We start from the raw sequence: 14735 nt of genomic DNA, 5'->3' as shown, positions 1-14735 counted from the left end.
TCTCCCACCACCTTGGAAGGAGATCCTCTGGACTAAAGTCACATCTTCTTGGAGTCACCAGAAGGAGCTCTGGTGGTGTCGTAGGTTAAGTGTTGGACTGCTAGCTGCAAGGTCAGTGGTTCAAACCCAGCAGCCACTTCATGGGAGAAAGATGAGGCTGTCTGCTCCCATAAAGATTTACTATCTTGGAACACTGAAGAGCAGTTCAACTCTGTCCTATATGGTTCCTGTGAGGTGGAATTAACTTGATGGCAGTGAGTTTGGGATCACCAGGGTTAACTTGCATAATCTGGTTGTCCAAGAAAGACGTGCCAGGCCACGAGATCAACTACAGATCTCAGTGGTGGGTAGGAGAGCCAGCTTACATCACATTAAAATTTTTGTGTACAGAAATATACCTTATAGCAACAGATAATAAACTGGAGGGAATTTGTATTAGCTAAGATTACATTTTAGAAAACCTCGTGGAACTTTTCTGCTCTGTCACATGGGGTCATCATGAGTCCAGATGATTCCGTGGCATCCACTAACAAGAACAAGCTTTAGGGAAGTAGATTGCCAAATCTTTCTCCCACAGAGTAGCGGTTATGTTGGAACTGCCAACTTTAATTTAGCAATAGAATGCTTAACCATTGGGCCACTTGTTAAGTGCCATCAAGATTCCGACCCATAGCGACCCTGTATAGGGTTTCCAAGGTGTAGCTGGTGAGCTTGAACCACCGACCTTGCAGTTCAAACGGCGGCTTTACAGTCTGGCGCATTAACCCACAGCACCACAGGGCTCCTTATAACAGAAATGCATCTCCTTTTTTCACCATCACATTGATAAATTTAAAACAATGACATGAATGTAAATAGGAATTTGAGTAAAAGATCTTTCAAACATTGCTCATTGAAATATCCATTACTGCAGCCTTTAGAGAAATGATCTGATGCCACCTTCAAAGATTGAAAGCATACCTATTTTATGACCTAATAATCTCACTCCTAGGACATTACAAAATGTTTTTTATTAAAATATTGTTTATTAAAAAAAAAACAAGAAAGGCTAACAACTTCTGCATCCTTCAATTAGAAATAAATTAAACTAGGAGTCCTGATGTGGTACTGTAGATTCAGCACTGGACTGCTAACCACAAGGTTGGTGGTTCAAACCCACCAGCCACTCCTTGGAAATGCTATACAATGTAACCAGGAGTCAGAAATGACTCGATGGTACTAAATAACAACAAAGACACATGATCATTGAGGAGAGAACCGCTCCTCAGTGTTTCTGAACGTGCCGATCCTTAAGGAAGCGGAATATCTCACCTTTCTTTCAAAGAGAGACTATAGTGGGTTTGAGCAACTGACTTTTCATTTAGCAGCCCGATGCTTAACCCACTGTGCCACCAGGGCTCCTTCAAGAGTCAGACAGTAAATATTTCTTTTCATTGTGGGCCATATGGTCTGTATATGCAAAAGAAATGCTAGATAATATGCAAATGAAAAAATATGTCTATGTTTCAATAAAATTTCACTTCTAAAAAATAAGCAGAAACAATCAGAACACAATTAGAGAAAATGTTGACATTGTGGCAAATATAACTAATCTCACTGAACAATTTGAATAGAAATTGTCAAATGGGAAATGAATTTGTTGCATAAACTTTCACAAAAAATACAATAAAATATTATTTAACGGAAAAAAGGCTGAGGGACATATTTGGTCTGCCAAGTTAATTGGTACAGTCAAATAAGTTTGCCATCCCTCCTTGTTAAATGGAGAGATGGTGAGCATTATTTTTGTTCAGTTCCTTCTATTATTCAAATTCACAAGACTTAAGTATGTATGTGGAGTCCTGGTGTGATGCTGCGGGTTAATGCACTGGACTGCAAAGTCAGTCTGAATCGCAAGGTTGACAGTTCAAGCTTATCAACTGCTCCCCGGAAACCCTATACAGGGTCGCTATGGGTCGGAACCAACTCGATGGCATTTAATAACAAAAATAAATACATATACCAGAGTTCCAGCAAGATGGCAAACTATGCATACACACTATACAGATCCTCTTATAGCAAAGACATAGAAGACCAAATGAAACAGACACAGAGAACAACCCTGGAACCCTGATCATCAGAGGAAAGATTAGAGACGTGATGAGAATACCTACTTAGAGGAGAAGCTGAGCAGGGGCAGCAACAGAAAGAGGCAGACTGGTGAACGGACTGCTGGCCAGACAAGGCGTGTCCATCTTAAACTTTTGCAGGCAGCTTTGGAGAGGCAGGCAGACAGCACAGATTCACATGAGCAACTGCCTCTTAGTTGTACCTCATGAGTACAATTTAGTGTTCTGGAACACCCATTCTACGCATTTATCACAATGTTATCCATAGTTTGCTATGAACCACACAGCGTTTGCTTAATCAATGAAGCACAAATAAACATCTTTCTGCATTCATTACTTTCAGTCAAGATCCATTTCACATTAGCAATGATATCCTTCATTCCATGTCCTCTTCTGAATCTGGCTTAAATTTCTGGCAGTTCCCTGTCAACATATTGTTGCAACTGTTTTTAAGTTATGTTCAGCAGAAGTTTACTTGCATGTAATATTAATGATATTGTTCGATGAGGTCTGCATTCTGTTGGGTCATCTCCATTTGGAATGGGCACAAATATGGATCTCTTCTGATTGGTTTGCCAGGTAGCTGTCTTCCAATTTTCTTAGCTTAGATGAGTGAGTGCCTCCAATGCTACAACAGTTTGTTGAAAGATTTTAATATGTATTCCATTAAATCCTGGTGCCTTATTTTTCGCCAATGCCTTCAGTGCAGTTTGGACTTCCTCCTTCAACACCATCAACTCTTGATCATATACTCCCTCTTGAAATGCTTGAACATTGACCGTTTCTCTTGGGTACAGTGACTCTGTGTATTCTTTTGATGCTTTCTGCATCATTCAGTATTTTGCCCATGTTGTTGTTAAGTGCTGTTGAGTTGGGTTCCAACCCACAGTGACCCTCCAAGGAGTGGGTAGTGAGTTTGAACCACTGACCATGTGGTTCAAACCAATTTTGAAGTCTAGCGCATTAACCCACAGTGCCACATCAGGACTAGAATCCTTCAATATTACAAGTTCTTGTTTGAATTTCTTCTACAGTTTTTTTCAGCTTGAGAAATGCTGACTGTATTCTTCCTTTTGGCTTTCCAATTCCAGGTATTTGCACATTTTATTATAATACTTTAATTTGTCTTCTTAAGCTGCCCTTTGAAATTTGGTTCAGCCCTTTTACTTCTCATTTCTTTCATTTGCTTTAGCTTCTCTAAGCTTAAGAGCAAGTTTCCGAGTTTCCTCTGATATCCGTTTTGGTCTTTTGTTTTTCTTTGTGATGGTAATTCAAAAATCAGCTGCACCAATATATTGACAGGAAAGTACCAGAGGTTCAAACCGGATTCAGACAAGGACATGGAATGAAGGCTATCATTGCTGATGTCTAAAGAACCTTGGCTGAAAGCAGAGAATACAAGAAAGATGTTTACCTGTACTTAATTTACTATCAGTGGTTAACCATTCAAAAGTAGTCTGCCTCGCCTCCTTCCTAGTCTGGAAGCTCCACGGAAAGTTGTCCACGGTGCGTGACTCTGCTAATATATAAAATACTAGTTGCATAGTTTCCAGTATCATAGCAACACACAAGCCACAATGGTATGACAAACTGACAGACAAGTGGTGTCTTTGTAGGGCAACTATCTGAAAAAATAAGTTGAATCCCTGCCTAGTTCAAATACCAAAACAAAGATGGTCTAGACTAATGATTAAATGTCATACATAAAACAAGCAGGTAGATATAAAGGTATATCTGTTTCTGATTTAAGACCTTTATAGACATATATTAAGAAGCAATTCTATTCTGGACATAATTGATACACTTGAATATACAAAACAATAAAAATTTCTACATACAAACAATGTAGAAGACAAACAACAAACATGAGAAAACTACAGAGAATACTTACATACCTGTTATAGAAAGGTCAGTGCCAAGCAAAAAGAAATGGTAAAATACTATTAAATAATTTACTAAAGAAAAACTAATATAGTCAAATACATGTAAAAAAAATAGGCTCACAATAATGTTGTTGTTGCTGTTGTTAAGAAGTGCCATCAAGTGCCGACTCACAGCAACTCTGTATAAGGTTTCCAAGGAGCAGCTGGTGAATTTGAACTGCCAACCTTGAGGTTCAAACCAACCATGTGGTCCAGTGCTTATCCTATAGTGCCACACCAGGACTGAAGTTATTAAATTCATGAAAGATAAATTATGACAGAATGTTCCCATTTTTGTGTCCTATTCTGATGTTTTGACAGAGTAGTTATGAATCCTGCCTTACACATTTCAAGTGTGCAGATGTTTGGCTGTTGCAAGCCAGACTGCGTTCCCTCTGCCTCTTGTTTACTAAATTTTCATACTGAAGATATCACTCGTTCCTTCATTTAAGAGATATTTATTGAGTACCCAGTATTTAAGATTCGCTAGTCTAGATGATCAAAATATTAAATATTTCAGTAAGACAGCTTGCCTGTTAATCAGGGAGCATCGAATTCCCTCAATGTAAAGCATACATGGGAAAAATAACCCTGAGTTTTCCATAAGATAAGTACAAACACACTCCATGATGAATAAGGGAAATACCACATTTCCTTATGAAGGTCTAGTGTGGTGCTGGAGGATAAGCACTCGACCCCTAGGTTGATTTGAACCAAATGTCAGTGGCTCAAACTCACCATCTGCTCCTCGGAAAGCCTTTAAAGGGTCACTATGAGTCCGAGCTGACTCGACAGTGCTTAACAACAAGAAAAATAGATGATAAAAAACCTGAATACAGAGGTAAGAAGCTAAGATGGTCCATAGAATACAGGATTAATTTACAGATGGAGATGGACTTTCTTCATTCCGAGTTCTCCTATTCTAGTATTCTTCTCAGTAATTTCTTATGTCTGCCTGTGCTCTTCAGGAGCTCTGGTAGCATAGTGGTTATGAATCGGACTGCGAACCTTAAGGTCAGCAGTTCGAAACCACCAGCTGTTCTGTGGGAGAAAGATGAGGCTTTCTGTTCCAATAAATATTTACAGCCTCAGAAACCCTGTACAGGGTTGCTATGCGTCGGAACCGACTCCACAGCACATAACAACAACAACAACACCTGTGCTCCTTGGAGGCTAGGATGGCCACACTTTGTCTCTCATACTTCAGACATATTGTCAGGAGGGACCAGTCGCTGGAGAAGGATATCATTATCGGTAAGGTGGAAGGTCAGAGATGAATTGGCAAAGTGGCAGCATCAATGGGCTCAAGCGTGGCAATTGTGAGGTTGGCCCAGGATAAGGCAGTGTTTCATTCTGTTGTACATATGTTGTTGTTGTTGTTGTTATGTGCCGTCTAGTCGGTTCCGACCCATAGCGACCCTGTACAGGGTTTCCGAGGGTGTAAATCTTTACGGGAGTAGAAAGCCTCATCGTTCTCCCACGGAGCTGCTGGTAGTTTCGAACCGCTGACCTTAAGGTTCACAGCCCGATTCGTAACCACTACGCTATGAATTGGCACTGACTTAATGGCACTTAACAGCAACCTGCGATTGAGGACAAGGTGTGCCTGACCCAAAAAATTATTGTCTATAACTTTATTTACATGTGAAAGTTAGACAATGAATAAGGAAGACTGTAGAAGAATTGATGCATTTGAGTTATGGTGTTGGAGAAGAATATTGACATTACCATGGACTTCTGGCAAAGAACAAGCAGGTCTGTGTTGAAAGCAGTACAGCCAGAGTGCTCTTTAGAAACCAGGATGGTACGACTTTGTCTCTCATACTTCGCACATGTTACCAGTAGGTGCCAGTCCCTAGAGAAAGACATCATATTTGGTAAAGTGAAAGGTCAGTGAAAAAGAGGAAGACCCTCAATGAGATGGATTTGCATTGTAGCAGAAGCAGTGGGCTCAAGTGTAACAATAATTGTGAGGATAGTACAGGACCATGCCATTTTTTGTTGTATTGTGCATAGAGTCACTATGAGTTGGAACCGATTCAATTAAACAACAATTACTTGCTGTTACAAAAAAAAATGAAGCATTCATAGCTCTGTAGGACAAGCCCTGGATTGCTAGCCACAAAGTCAGCAGTTCAAACTCACCAGTTTCTCCATGGAAGAAAGATGAGGCTTGCTGCTCCTGTAAAGATTTACAGTCTTGGAAACCCCATGAGTCATAACCATCTCAACAGCACCTAACAACAACCTGCAGGTATTGTCTAGGTGGTGATTTAAATGAGAAATATATGTGCTGTTGTTTTTGTAGCAACCCCGTGTGACAGAATAAAACTATCCCATAGGTTTTCTAGGCTGTCATTTTTATGGGAACGGATCTCCAGGTCTTTTATCCATGAAACTGTTGAGGGGTTTATGTGTGGAGTATAATCATTTTTCATTCTTTGCTTTTAGGTATCGACTTATTGGTTCCTCATCTGCTACTTGTGACCTCACAGGCAATAACGTCAGTTGGGATAAAGAGGCACCCATTTGTGAGAGTGAGTTGAAAATATTTCCCCCTAAAGCCCTACATTTGATCCTGATTTGCTCCTGGAGTTATGAACAATAAATGTAGTCCTCCTTGAGCAGAGCAAGTCCTCAGATATTTGAAACGAGTTACGTGCTGTATAATCATCCTGGTTTACATTAAAAGACAATTTCTCTGAAACTGAGGACTTGAACTCAATTAATATAATCCTGTTGTCTTGCTTTAAATTACTATAATCCACAATAAACATCATTTTCTGTAGTGAATAAGTTTTTTAAAAACTAGAGAAAATTTGATGTGTCTCTCTGACAACTCTTAAAATCACATTCTAGTCCTAAGAAGTGGACCACTCCCTTCATTATTATTCTTACTTTAAACTGTATTATTCTTACTTTAAATAGTACTCTTTGTAACTCTCAGCAATTTCTCCAATTTTATAAGGCAGAATTTCCCCAATTCCTCTAGCCATTTTCAGCTTTAATCTTCCTTCACAATTCTTTTAGAAGTGTGGCCTTGATTGTATTTGTCCTTGATTAGTGGACACTTTATCTTCTGTATATAGTATTTTAAAGTGAGCCTCCACAATTTCAAGGAGCATGGGGAATGAATGATACCAAATTGGTACAGAGTTAAGGCTGTGAGGAATTCAGCATCACACAGAAAATTGGTAGGAGTTAAGAGTGGGCACAAACTCAAGAAGGTTAATGAGCAATAGATTTGTAAATACCCTTTCAACCAACAAAGACATAAATAAACACTTTAGTGAGTCAATTTGTTGTTGTTAGATGCCATTGAGTCGGTACTGACTCATAGTGACCTTATGCACAACAGAACGAAACACTGCCTGATCCTGGGCCACTCTCACTACTTTTGCCACACTTGAGTCCATCGATGCTGCCACTTGGCCAATCCATCTTGATGGGGGTCTTCCTCTTTTTCTCTGACCTTCCACCTTACCTAAACAGGATATCCTTCTCCAGCAACTGGTCTCTCCTGACAATATGTCCAAAGTATGAGAGACAAAGCTTGGCCATCTTGGCCTCCAAGGAGCACTCTGACTGCACTTCTTCCAAAATGGATCTATTGGTTCTCTTGACAGCCCATGGCACTTTCAATATTCTCCTCCAACACTAGAAATTCTGCTATGATCTTCCTTATTCACTGTCCAGCTTTCGCATGCATATGGGATTATTGAAAATACCATGGTTTGGGTCAGGCACACCTTAGTCCTCAAGCTGACATCTTTGCTCTTCAACAATTTAAAAAGGTCTTGTGCAGCAGATTTGCCTAATGTATTGCATCGTTTGATTTCTTGATTGCTGCTTCTGTGAGTGTTGATAGTTGATCCAAGAAGAATGAAGTCCTTGACAACTTCAATCTTTTCTCTGTTGATAAGAATGTTGTTTATTGGCCCAGTGGTGAGGATTTTTGTTTTCTTAACATTGAGATGTAATCCATACTGAAGGCTGTCCTCTTTGATCTTCATCAGTAAATGTTTTAAGTCAATTGTTGTTGTTAAGTGCCGTTGAGTAAATTCCAACCCATAGCGATCCTGTATAGGGTTTTCCAAGAAGCAGCTGGTGAACTTGAACCACTGACTTTGCAGTTCAAATGACTTTGCTGTCTGACACTTTAGCCCACAGTGCCATGCCAGAACTCCTTTAAGTCAATGTTGTTGTGGTTGCTAAGTGCCATCGAGTCGGTTCCAACCCATAGCGACCCTGCATAGGGTTTCCAAGGAGCAACTGGTGAGGTTGAACTGCCGACCTTGCAGTTCAAACGGCTTTGCAGTCTGGTGCATTAACCCACAGCGCCACACCAGGACTCCTTTAAGTCAATAGTGGCTATAAAAGTGGGTGTGTGTGTAGTCACATATTCCAGTAGCTTCAAAACTGCTATACTAACATTCTACTCATTTATCATTTCATTTATTATTGCTGAATCTGCGGGGAAGTATTCCTGCTCTCTCTGCGGGGGTCGTGGGACATGAGCGAATACACGGAATCGTAGGGTGAAGAAATGAATGCATACAATCAAAAGGCTTTTCAACTTGCCTTGCTGTCCGGCTATGCTCTCCAGCTTCTGCTACCTCTGCTTCTGATTTCTGCTCTTTGCTGTCTGTTCTCTCTGCTGTCTGCCCTCTCCCTTCTCCCTCCTGCTCTCTGCTTCTTCTCCCGCTTCTGCCAGTTCCTTCTGCTTCTTCTCTCTCTCCTTTCTCCCTGCTCTGCCCCTTCTGCCCCTTTCTGCTGCTTCTGCTACTTTTGCCTTCTGTCTTCTTCTGCCACCTTGCTCTGCCAGCCCAGCTCAGCAAGTCTTTATTTTTTATACTTAAAATTACACAGTACATGCATTGACAGTTTTATCATTTCTTGAATTATTACAGTTAGTCACAACATTCTTGCACCTGATCATTAGAGAGCCTTAACAAGAATACTCTGTGATGTTCAGACTGACCTTCATGTTCTTTCCCAGTATGAGATAAAACTGTTTCTTCTTGTTTCTACTAAAAGACTATAAACTTTCTATCCTACATAATGTGCTATTATTTTTATAATAAAGGTATTCATTAAATCACTTGGAAGCTATGTGGCATAAAGCCCAACCTGGCTACTTGCTGCAAGAAGTGTAGATTATTAAGTCAAAATTATCCTTCACTTAAGTTCATTATTGTCTACTTATTTATGCAGGTGCTTGTATGTAGGGGTTTGTGAATTCTAGCTAGTGACTGATTGTGGTGAGGTTTATGGGGGTAGGTCAGCTTGTCTCTAATATGCTATCTGTTTTTGTGGCCTCACAAATGCAGTTACTTAGGTTTTCTAAGGAAAGGGAGTAATTTATACAATTTCTCTTTGTATTCAATCCACCAAGGCTGAAAGCAATTGCTGCTAAGCTAGTTTTTCCTAAGGTTTGTAGAACTCATAGTGAAAAGCTGTGAACATTGCCAAATTATATATTTTTACAAGTAAATTTAAGAATACTCTATAGAGAAGGTAGAAAGCAACTTCTGAGAGCTATCTGTTTCGTGAGACTACTCTACTATCTACTGGACTGTGTCAAGCAGTAAATCGAAGCTGTCCTCTACCCTCATCGCTCCCAGCAGAATCTGTGATCATTTCATTTCTTATGCCTTATCTTTTATATAAGGAACTCTGGTAGCATAGTGGTTATGAATTGGTCTGTACACTGCAAGGTCAGCAGTTCGAAACTACCAGCTTCTCTGCGAGAGAAAGATGAGGCTTTCTGCTTCCTTAAAGATTTACAGCCTTGGAAACCCTGTTCAGGGTCGCTCTGTGTCAGAACCAATGGCACTTAACAACAACAACATCTTTTATATGTTTTGTCTCTTTTTGGTGAATACTGCCTGGGGTGGTATAGTTAACCTTCAAAGATAATAATAACAATAATAGCAAATAGTCTAAAGCTGGAGTCCTGGTGTGGCGCTGTGGGTTAATGCATTGGACTGCAAAGTCAGTGTGAACCACAAGGTTGGTGGTTCAAGATCACCACCTGCTCCTTGGAAACCCTATACATGATTGCTATGGGTTCGAACTGACTCAACAGCACTTAACAACAACGATAAAATCAGTATAAATGACCCATTCAAAATCACAGAAACAATATTACCATGAGGGTATCTTAACATGAAGTTAATTGCTTTGGTGGTGGTGGTGATGTGCTGTGGAGTCGGTTCCAACTCATAGTGACCCCGTACAGGGTTTCCAAGGCTGTAAATCTTTATGGGAGCAGAAAGCCTCATCTTTCTCTCACGGAACAGTTTGTTTCAAACTGCTGACCCTGAGGTGGTTGTTGTTGTTGTCATGTGCCGTGGATTCAATTCCAACTCATAGCGACCCTGTACAGGGATTCCGAGGCTATAAATCTTTACAGGAGCAGAAAGCCTCCTCTTTCTCCCGTGGAACAGCTGGTAGTTTTGAACTGCTGCCCCTGAGGTTCACAGCCCGATTCGTAACCACTATGCTACCAGAGCAACTGGATTTATAATGACTACAGACTGTGCTACCAGAGCTCCTGGGTAGAGTCAAATTATAAATACATAAATTTCAAATATGTAAAAATATGTCTGATTCTTAGTAAATATTAAAAGGAAACAGTACTGTAATTACCTTTAGCTTGGAAAGTAGTCTTATATTTTATGTCTCTTATTTAAATTCATAGTAAAATAACTCATCATAAAACAGTGTAAGCTGTTATTTAACAGTTTCCCTTTTCCCAGGCATATCTTGTGAGCCACCTCAACTGATAGACAATGGATACTTCCATAGCAGCAGTAGAACACTTTTTCCGTATGGAACAGTGGTAACATACTATTGTCATGTTGGACAATCTGGAGAAAAGCTGTTTGACCTTGTAGGAGAAACATCAATGTACTGTACAAGCAGAGACGATCAGCTTGGTGTTTGGAGCAGCGCTCCTCCTCAGTGTACTTCTCCTAATAAATGCACAACTCCACAAGTTGAAAATGGAATTCAAGAATCAGAAAATAGGAGTTCTTTTGCCTTAAATGAAATTGTGAGTTTTAGATGTCATCCTGGCTTTGTCATGAATGGTTCCAGTAGTGTGCAATGCCACACCAACAACAAATGGGTGCCTGAGTTGCCAACCTGCTCCAGAGGTAAGTTTGATCATTTGAGACTTTGCTTAGACAGTATGGGCAGTGATGAATGACAGGGCTTATTGAAATTAAGAAGGAAATTTCAGCAAATGTATGTGTGTATGTACACAATGAAATTGGTATAAATATTCTAACATAATACCAGCTTCATTATCTGTCTTCTAATAATAATAGTCAAAAAGCAATGGTATGCTTTGTATCTCATCTGTGATAAATACCTTAATATGAATTACATAGCTATTTATAACAAATGCATAAGGAATGATTCTTATCTCCATTTTATAGTACGAAAACTAAATAATAATGTATAATGATGGTGATAATGGTTCTATTGCTAGGGGAAGACAACAGGAAAATGAGCCACAGGGACTGAAATCATATTCAAATATATTAGAAACACTTCCACCCTTCTCTTCCAACTCCACGTCTTGGTACTGACAAACCTAAGCCCTGCAAAAGGGAAGTTAAATTACTTGTTCAAATCCAAACAATTTCTTTTTCAGTTTTCTTCCATCCTGATTAAGATTCAGATTGAGGCTTAAATGTGTCCAAATGTCCCAAGCATTTCAATTGTGTGGATCATGACAAGCTATGGACAACATTGCAAAGTACGAGTATTCCAGAACACTTAATTGTGTTCATGAGGAATCTGTACCTGGACCAAGAGGCAGTTGTTCAAACAGAACATGGAAACACTGAATGGTTTACAATTAAGAAAGGTGTGTGACAGGGTTGTATTCTTTCAGCATACTTATTCAACCTGTATGCTGAGCAAATAATCCGAGAAGCTGGGTTCTATGAAGAAAAACTCTGGCATCAGGATTGGAGGAAGACTCATTAACAACCTGCGATATGCAGATCATACAACCTTACATACTGAAAGATAAGAGGATTTAAACTACTGATTAAGGTAAAAGACTTCAGTATGGATTGCATCTTAATGTAAAGAAAACAAAAATCTTCACCACTGGACCAATAAACAACATTCTTACCAACAGAGAAAAGATTGAAGTTGTCAAGGACTTCATTTTTCTTGGTTCAGCCATCAACAGTCATGGATGCAGCAGTCAAGAAATCAAACAACATATTGCATTAGGCAAATCTGCTGCATAAGACCTTCTCAAAGTGTTGGAGAACAAAGCTGTCAGCTTGAACACTAAGGTGTGCCTGACCGAAGCCATGATATTTTCAGTAATCTCATATGCATGTGAAAGTTGGACAGTGAATAAGGAATATCATAGAAAAATTGATGCATTTAAATTATGGTGTTGGAGAAGAATATTGTAAGTGCCATGGGCTGCCAAAAGAACAAAGAGATGTATGTTGGAAGAAATGCAGCCAGAATGCGCCTTGGAGGCCAGGATGACCAAACTATTTCTCACATTTCGGACATATTGTCAAGAGGGACTAGTTACTGGAGAAGGATATCATGTTTGGTAAGGTGGAGGGCCAGAGAAAAAGAGGAAGACCCCCAGCGAGCTGGATTGGCAAAGTGGCAGCATTGATGGACTCAAGCGTGGCAACAGTTGTGAGGTTGGCCCAGGATTGGGTAGTGTTTCGTTCTGTTGTGCATAGGGTTGCTATGAGTCGTTGATGGCAAGTAACAACAACAAAAACAAATGTCCCAAGCATACACCCATTGGGCTATGGATGGAGGTAGCCAACATTTGAGTCAAAATTCGCTCTAAGCAATGTTCTCTCAAGAAACTTGTAGCTTGGTTTCTATTTAATTCTCAGTTTTTTCTCTTGCCTTATGCTAAAATGGCTGGCATAGCAGCAGAGTGGGGAGAAGCCGGGAGGAACAAAGGAAGGAGAATACAGTGATGACTGATTAGTAAACTAGGTGAGGAGGGGCATGTTAGATGAGATTTGGGCAAAGTATCCCTTAATGTCATCCAAAAGGTGATGCCTGAAAGGCTTCCTCTCTAGGAACTGTAAGGGCGAGCAAGACATGCCCACTTCTGTGCTGAATGGTCTCTACTTGAGAGCAAAAAGAATTCTCAGACTTGTAGTCTTAGGAATGTATTTTAGAAAAAAAAGAGACACAAAGCGTTGGAGAGCCTTTGACTCTAATCACAACTGTATTTATTAGCTGAAATTCCTTGAATACATCACTTTGTTTCTGTATCCTTAAATTTTGTTATCAGAAAAACAAGGATATTGAACTACTGGAGATTTTAACAACTGCTCTTTACAGTGATGATGTTCAGGCTTCCTGGCAGACACCGAGTATAGCAAAACATATTTCTTCATAACTAGTGGGTACTTGGGTCCTGTTCTTTTCCTAGTGTGCCAGATGCCTCCAGAAATTCTCCATGGTAAATATTCCCCAAGTAACAAGGGCAGCTTTTCCCCTAAGGAGGACATTTTCTACAGCTGTGAGCCCAGCTATGATCTAAGAGGAGCTAATTCTTTGTATTGTATGCTCCAGGGAGACTGGAGCCCTGCAGCCCCCAGATGTGAAGATGCCTAGATACTCGGCTCATTTTCAGATCAAGTTCTGTATTGCTCACATGGCATGCATGTTCCTGTTTTTTTCTAGTGAAACCATGTGAAGACTTCCTGGACCAACTCCCTCATGGCCAGGTACTTTCTCCACCCAGTCTCCAGCTTGGAGGAAAAGTGTCTTTCATTTGTGATGAAGGGTAAGTGTTACTTGCACTAGAAGCCAGAGGATGAGTGATGGATAACTTCTCCTGGGGTTGGGAGTTAACTCATAGGTTAGCATGTGCTAATGGAAAAGAAGTAACTTCTGGATGAGAAGTTTTGAAACAAAGGTAAGGACTCAGTGGTACTACTTTGGGTGGTAAAGAGAAAATGGTACATATAACTTATTGTCAAGTATAAACATAAATACTATCTCTGACCTTGAATGCCTGGTTGGAACTTGAATACATAGTTTGTTGCTGACAGGAAAATGTCATTTTATGAAGGTTTGCTAGGAAAAAAGTTGATGTATAATACAAAAATATTTGCAATACAATAGGTCATGTAAGGCTTGTTTCAGAAAACTTAAAACTAATCAGTAGTGGAATTTATAATCGTACAAGCATTTTTAAAAAATCTAATAACATTAGGAGAGTTCAAAAATTTCCCGGAAAAAATAATGGAATTTTCCATGAGCTTTTTGAAGCCCCATCATAAACATTCATATTAATAATGGACTTTGTTTAACATTGGGTCTTAATGGCCTATGTTGTTGCTTTTGGTTGTATTATTAGCAGCAATGGGCTCAAGTGTAGCAACAATTGTGAGGATGGCGCAGTACCAGGCAGTGTTGAGCATAGGGTCACTACGAGTCAGAACAGATTCAATGACACCTAACAACAACAACATTGGTTGTTTAGAATCCTGGTGTGGTGCCATAGGATAAGCATTGGACTGCTAACCACAAAGTCAATGTTTGAAGCCCACTCACTTCTCTGCAAGAAGTAGAAAGAGTGGGAAGTAAAGTAGTGATTTTTAATATGAGGGGGGCTACAAAAAGTTCATGGAAAAGTTCCATTCTTTTCATTCCATTTTTCCACAAACTTTTTTTTTTTTTT

General features: G+C 39.8%; 1 protein-coding gene across 1 annotated transcript in view; it reads left to right on the top strand.

The window, feature by feature from the left end:
- CR1 (complement component (3b/4b) receptor 1 (Knops blood group)) overlaps positions 1–14735 on the top strand; it is a 191076-nt gene that overhangs the window by 146926 nt on the left and 29415 nt on the right. Inside the window, exons 28-31 of the mRNA XM_006834201.1 lie at positions 6482–6567; positions 10792–11190; positions 13479–13652; positions 13730–13835. Of these exons, the coding sequence (XP_006834264.1) occupies positions 6482–6567; positions 10792–11190; positions 13479–13652; positions 13730–13835 (765 nt within the window). The remainder of the gene's footprint in view (positions 1–6481; positions 6568–10791; positions 11191–13478; positions 13653–13729; positions 13836–14735) is intronic.

Source organism: Chrysochloris asiatica, unplaced genomic scaffold, assembly GCF_000296735.1.
Source record: "Chrysochloris asiatica unplaced genomic scaffold, ChrAsi1.0 scaffold00009, whole genome shotgun sequence".
NCBI classification, from domain to species: domain Eukaryota; kingdom Metazoa; phylum Chordata; class Mammalia; order Afrosoricida; family Chrysochloridae; genus Chrysochloris; species Chrysochloris asiatica.
Note: the sequence above shows the minus strand (reverse complement) of the source record. Positions and strands in the feature narration are given on the sequence as shown.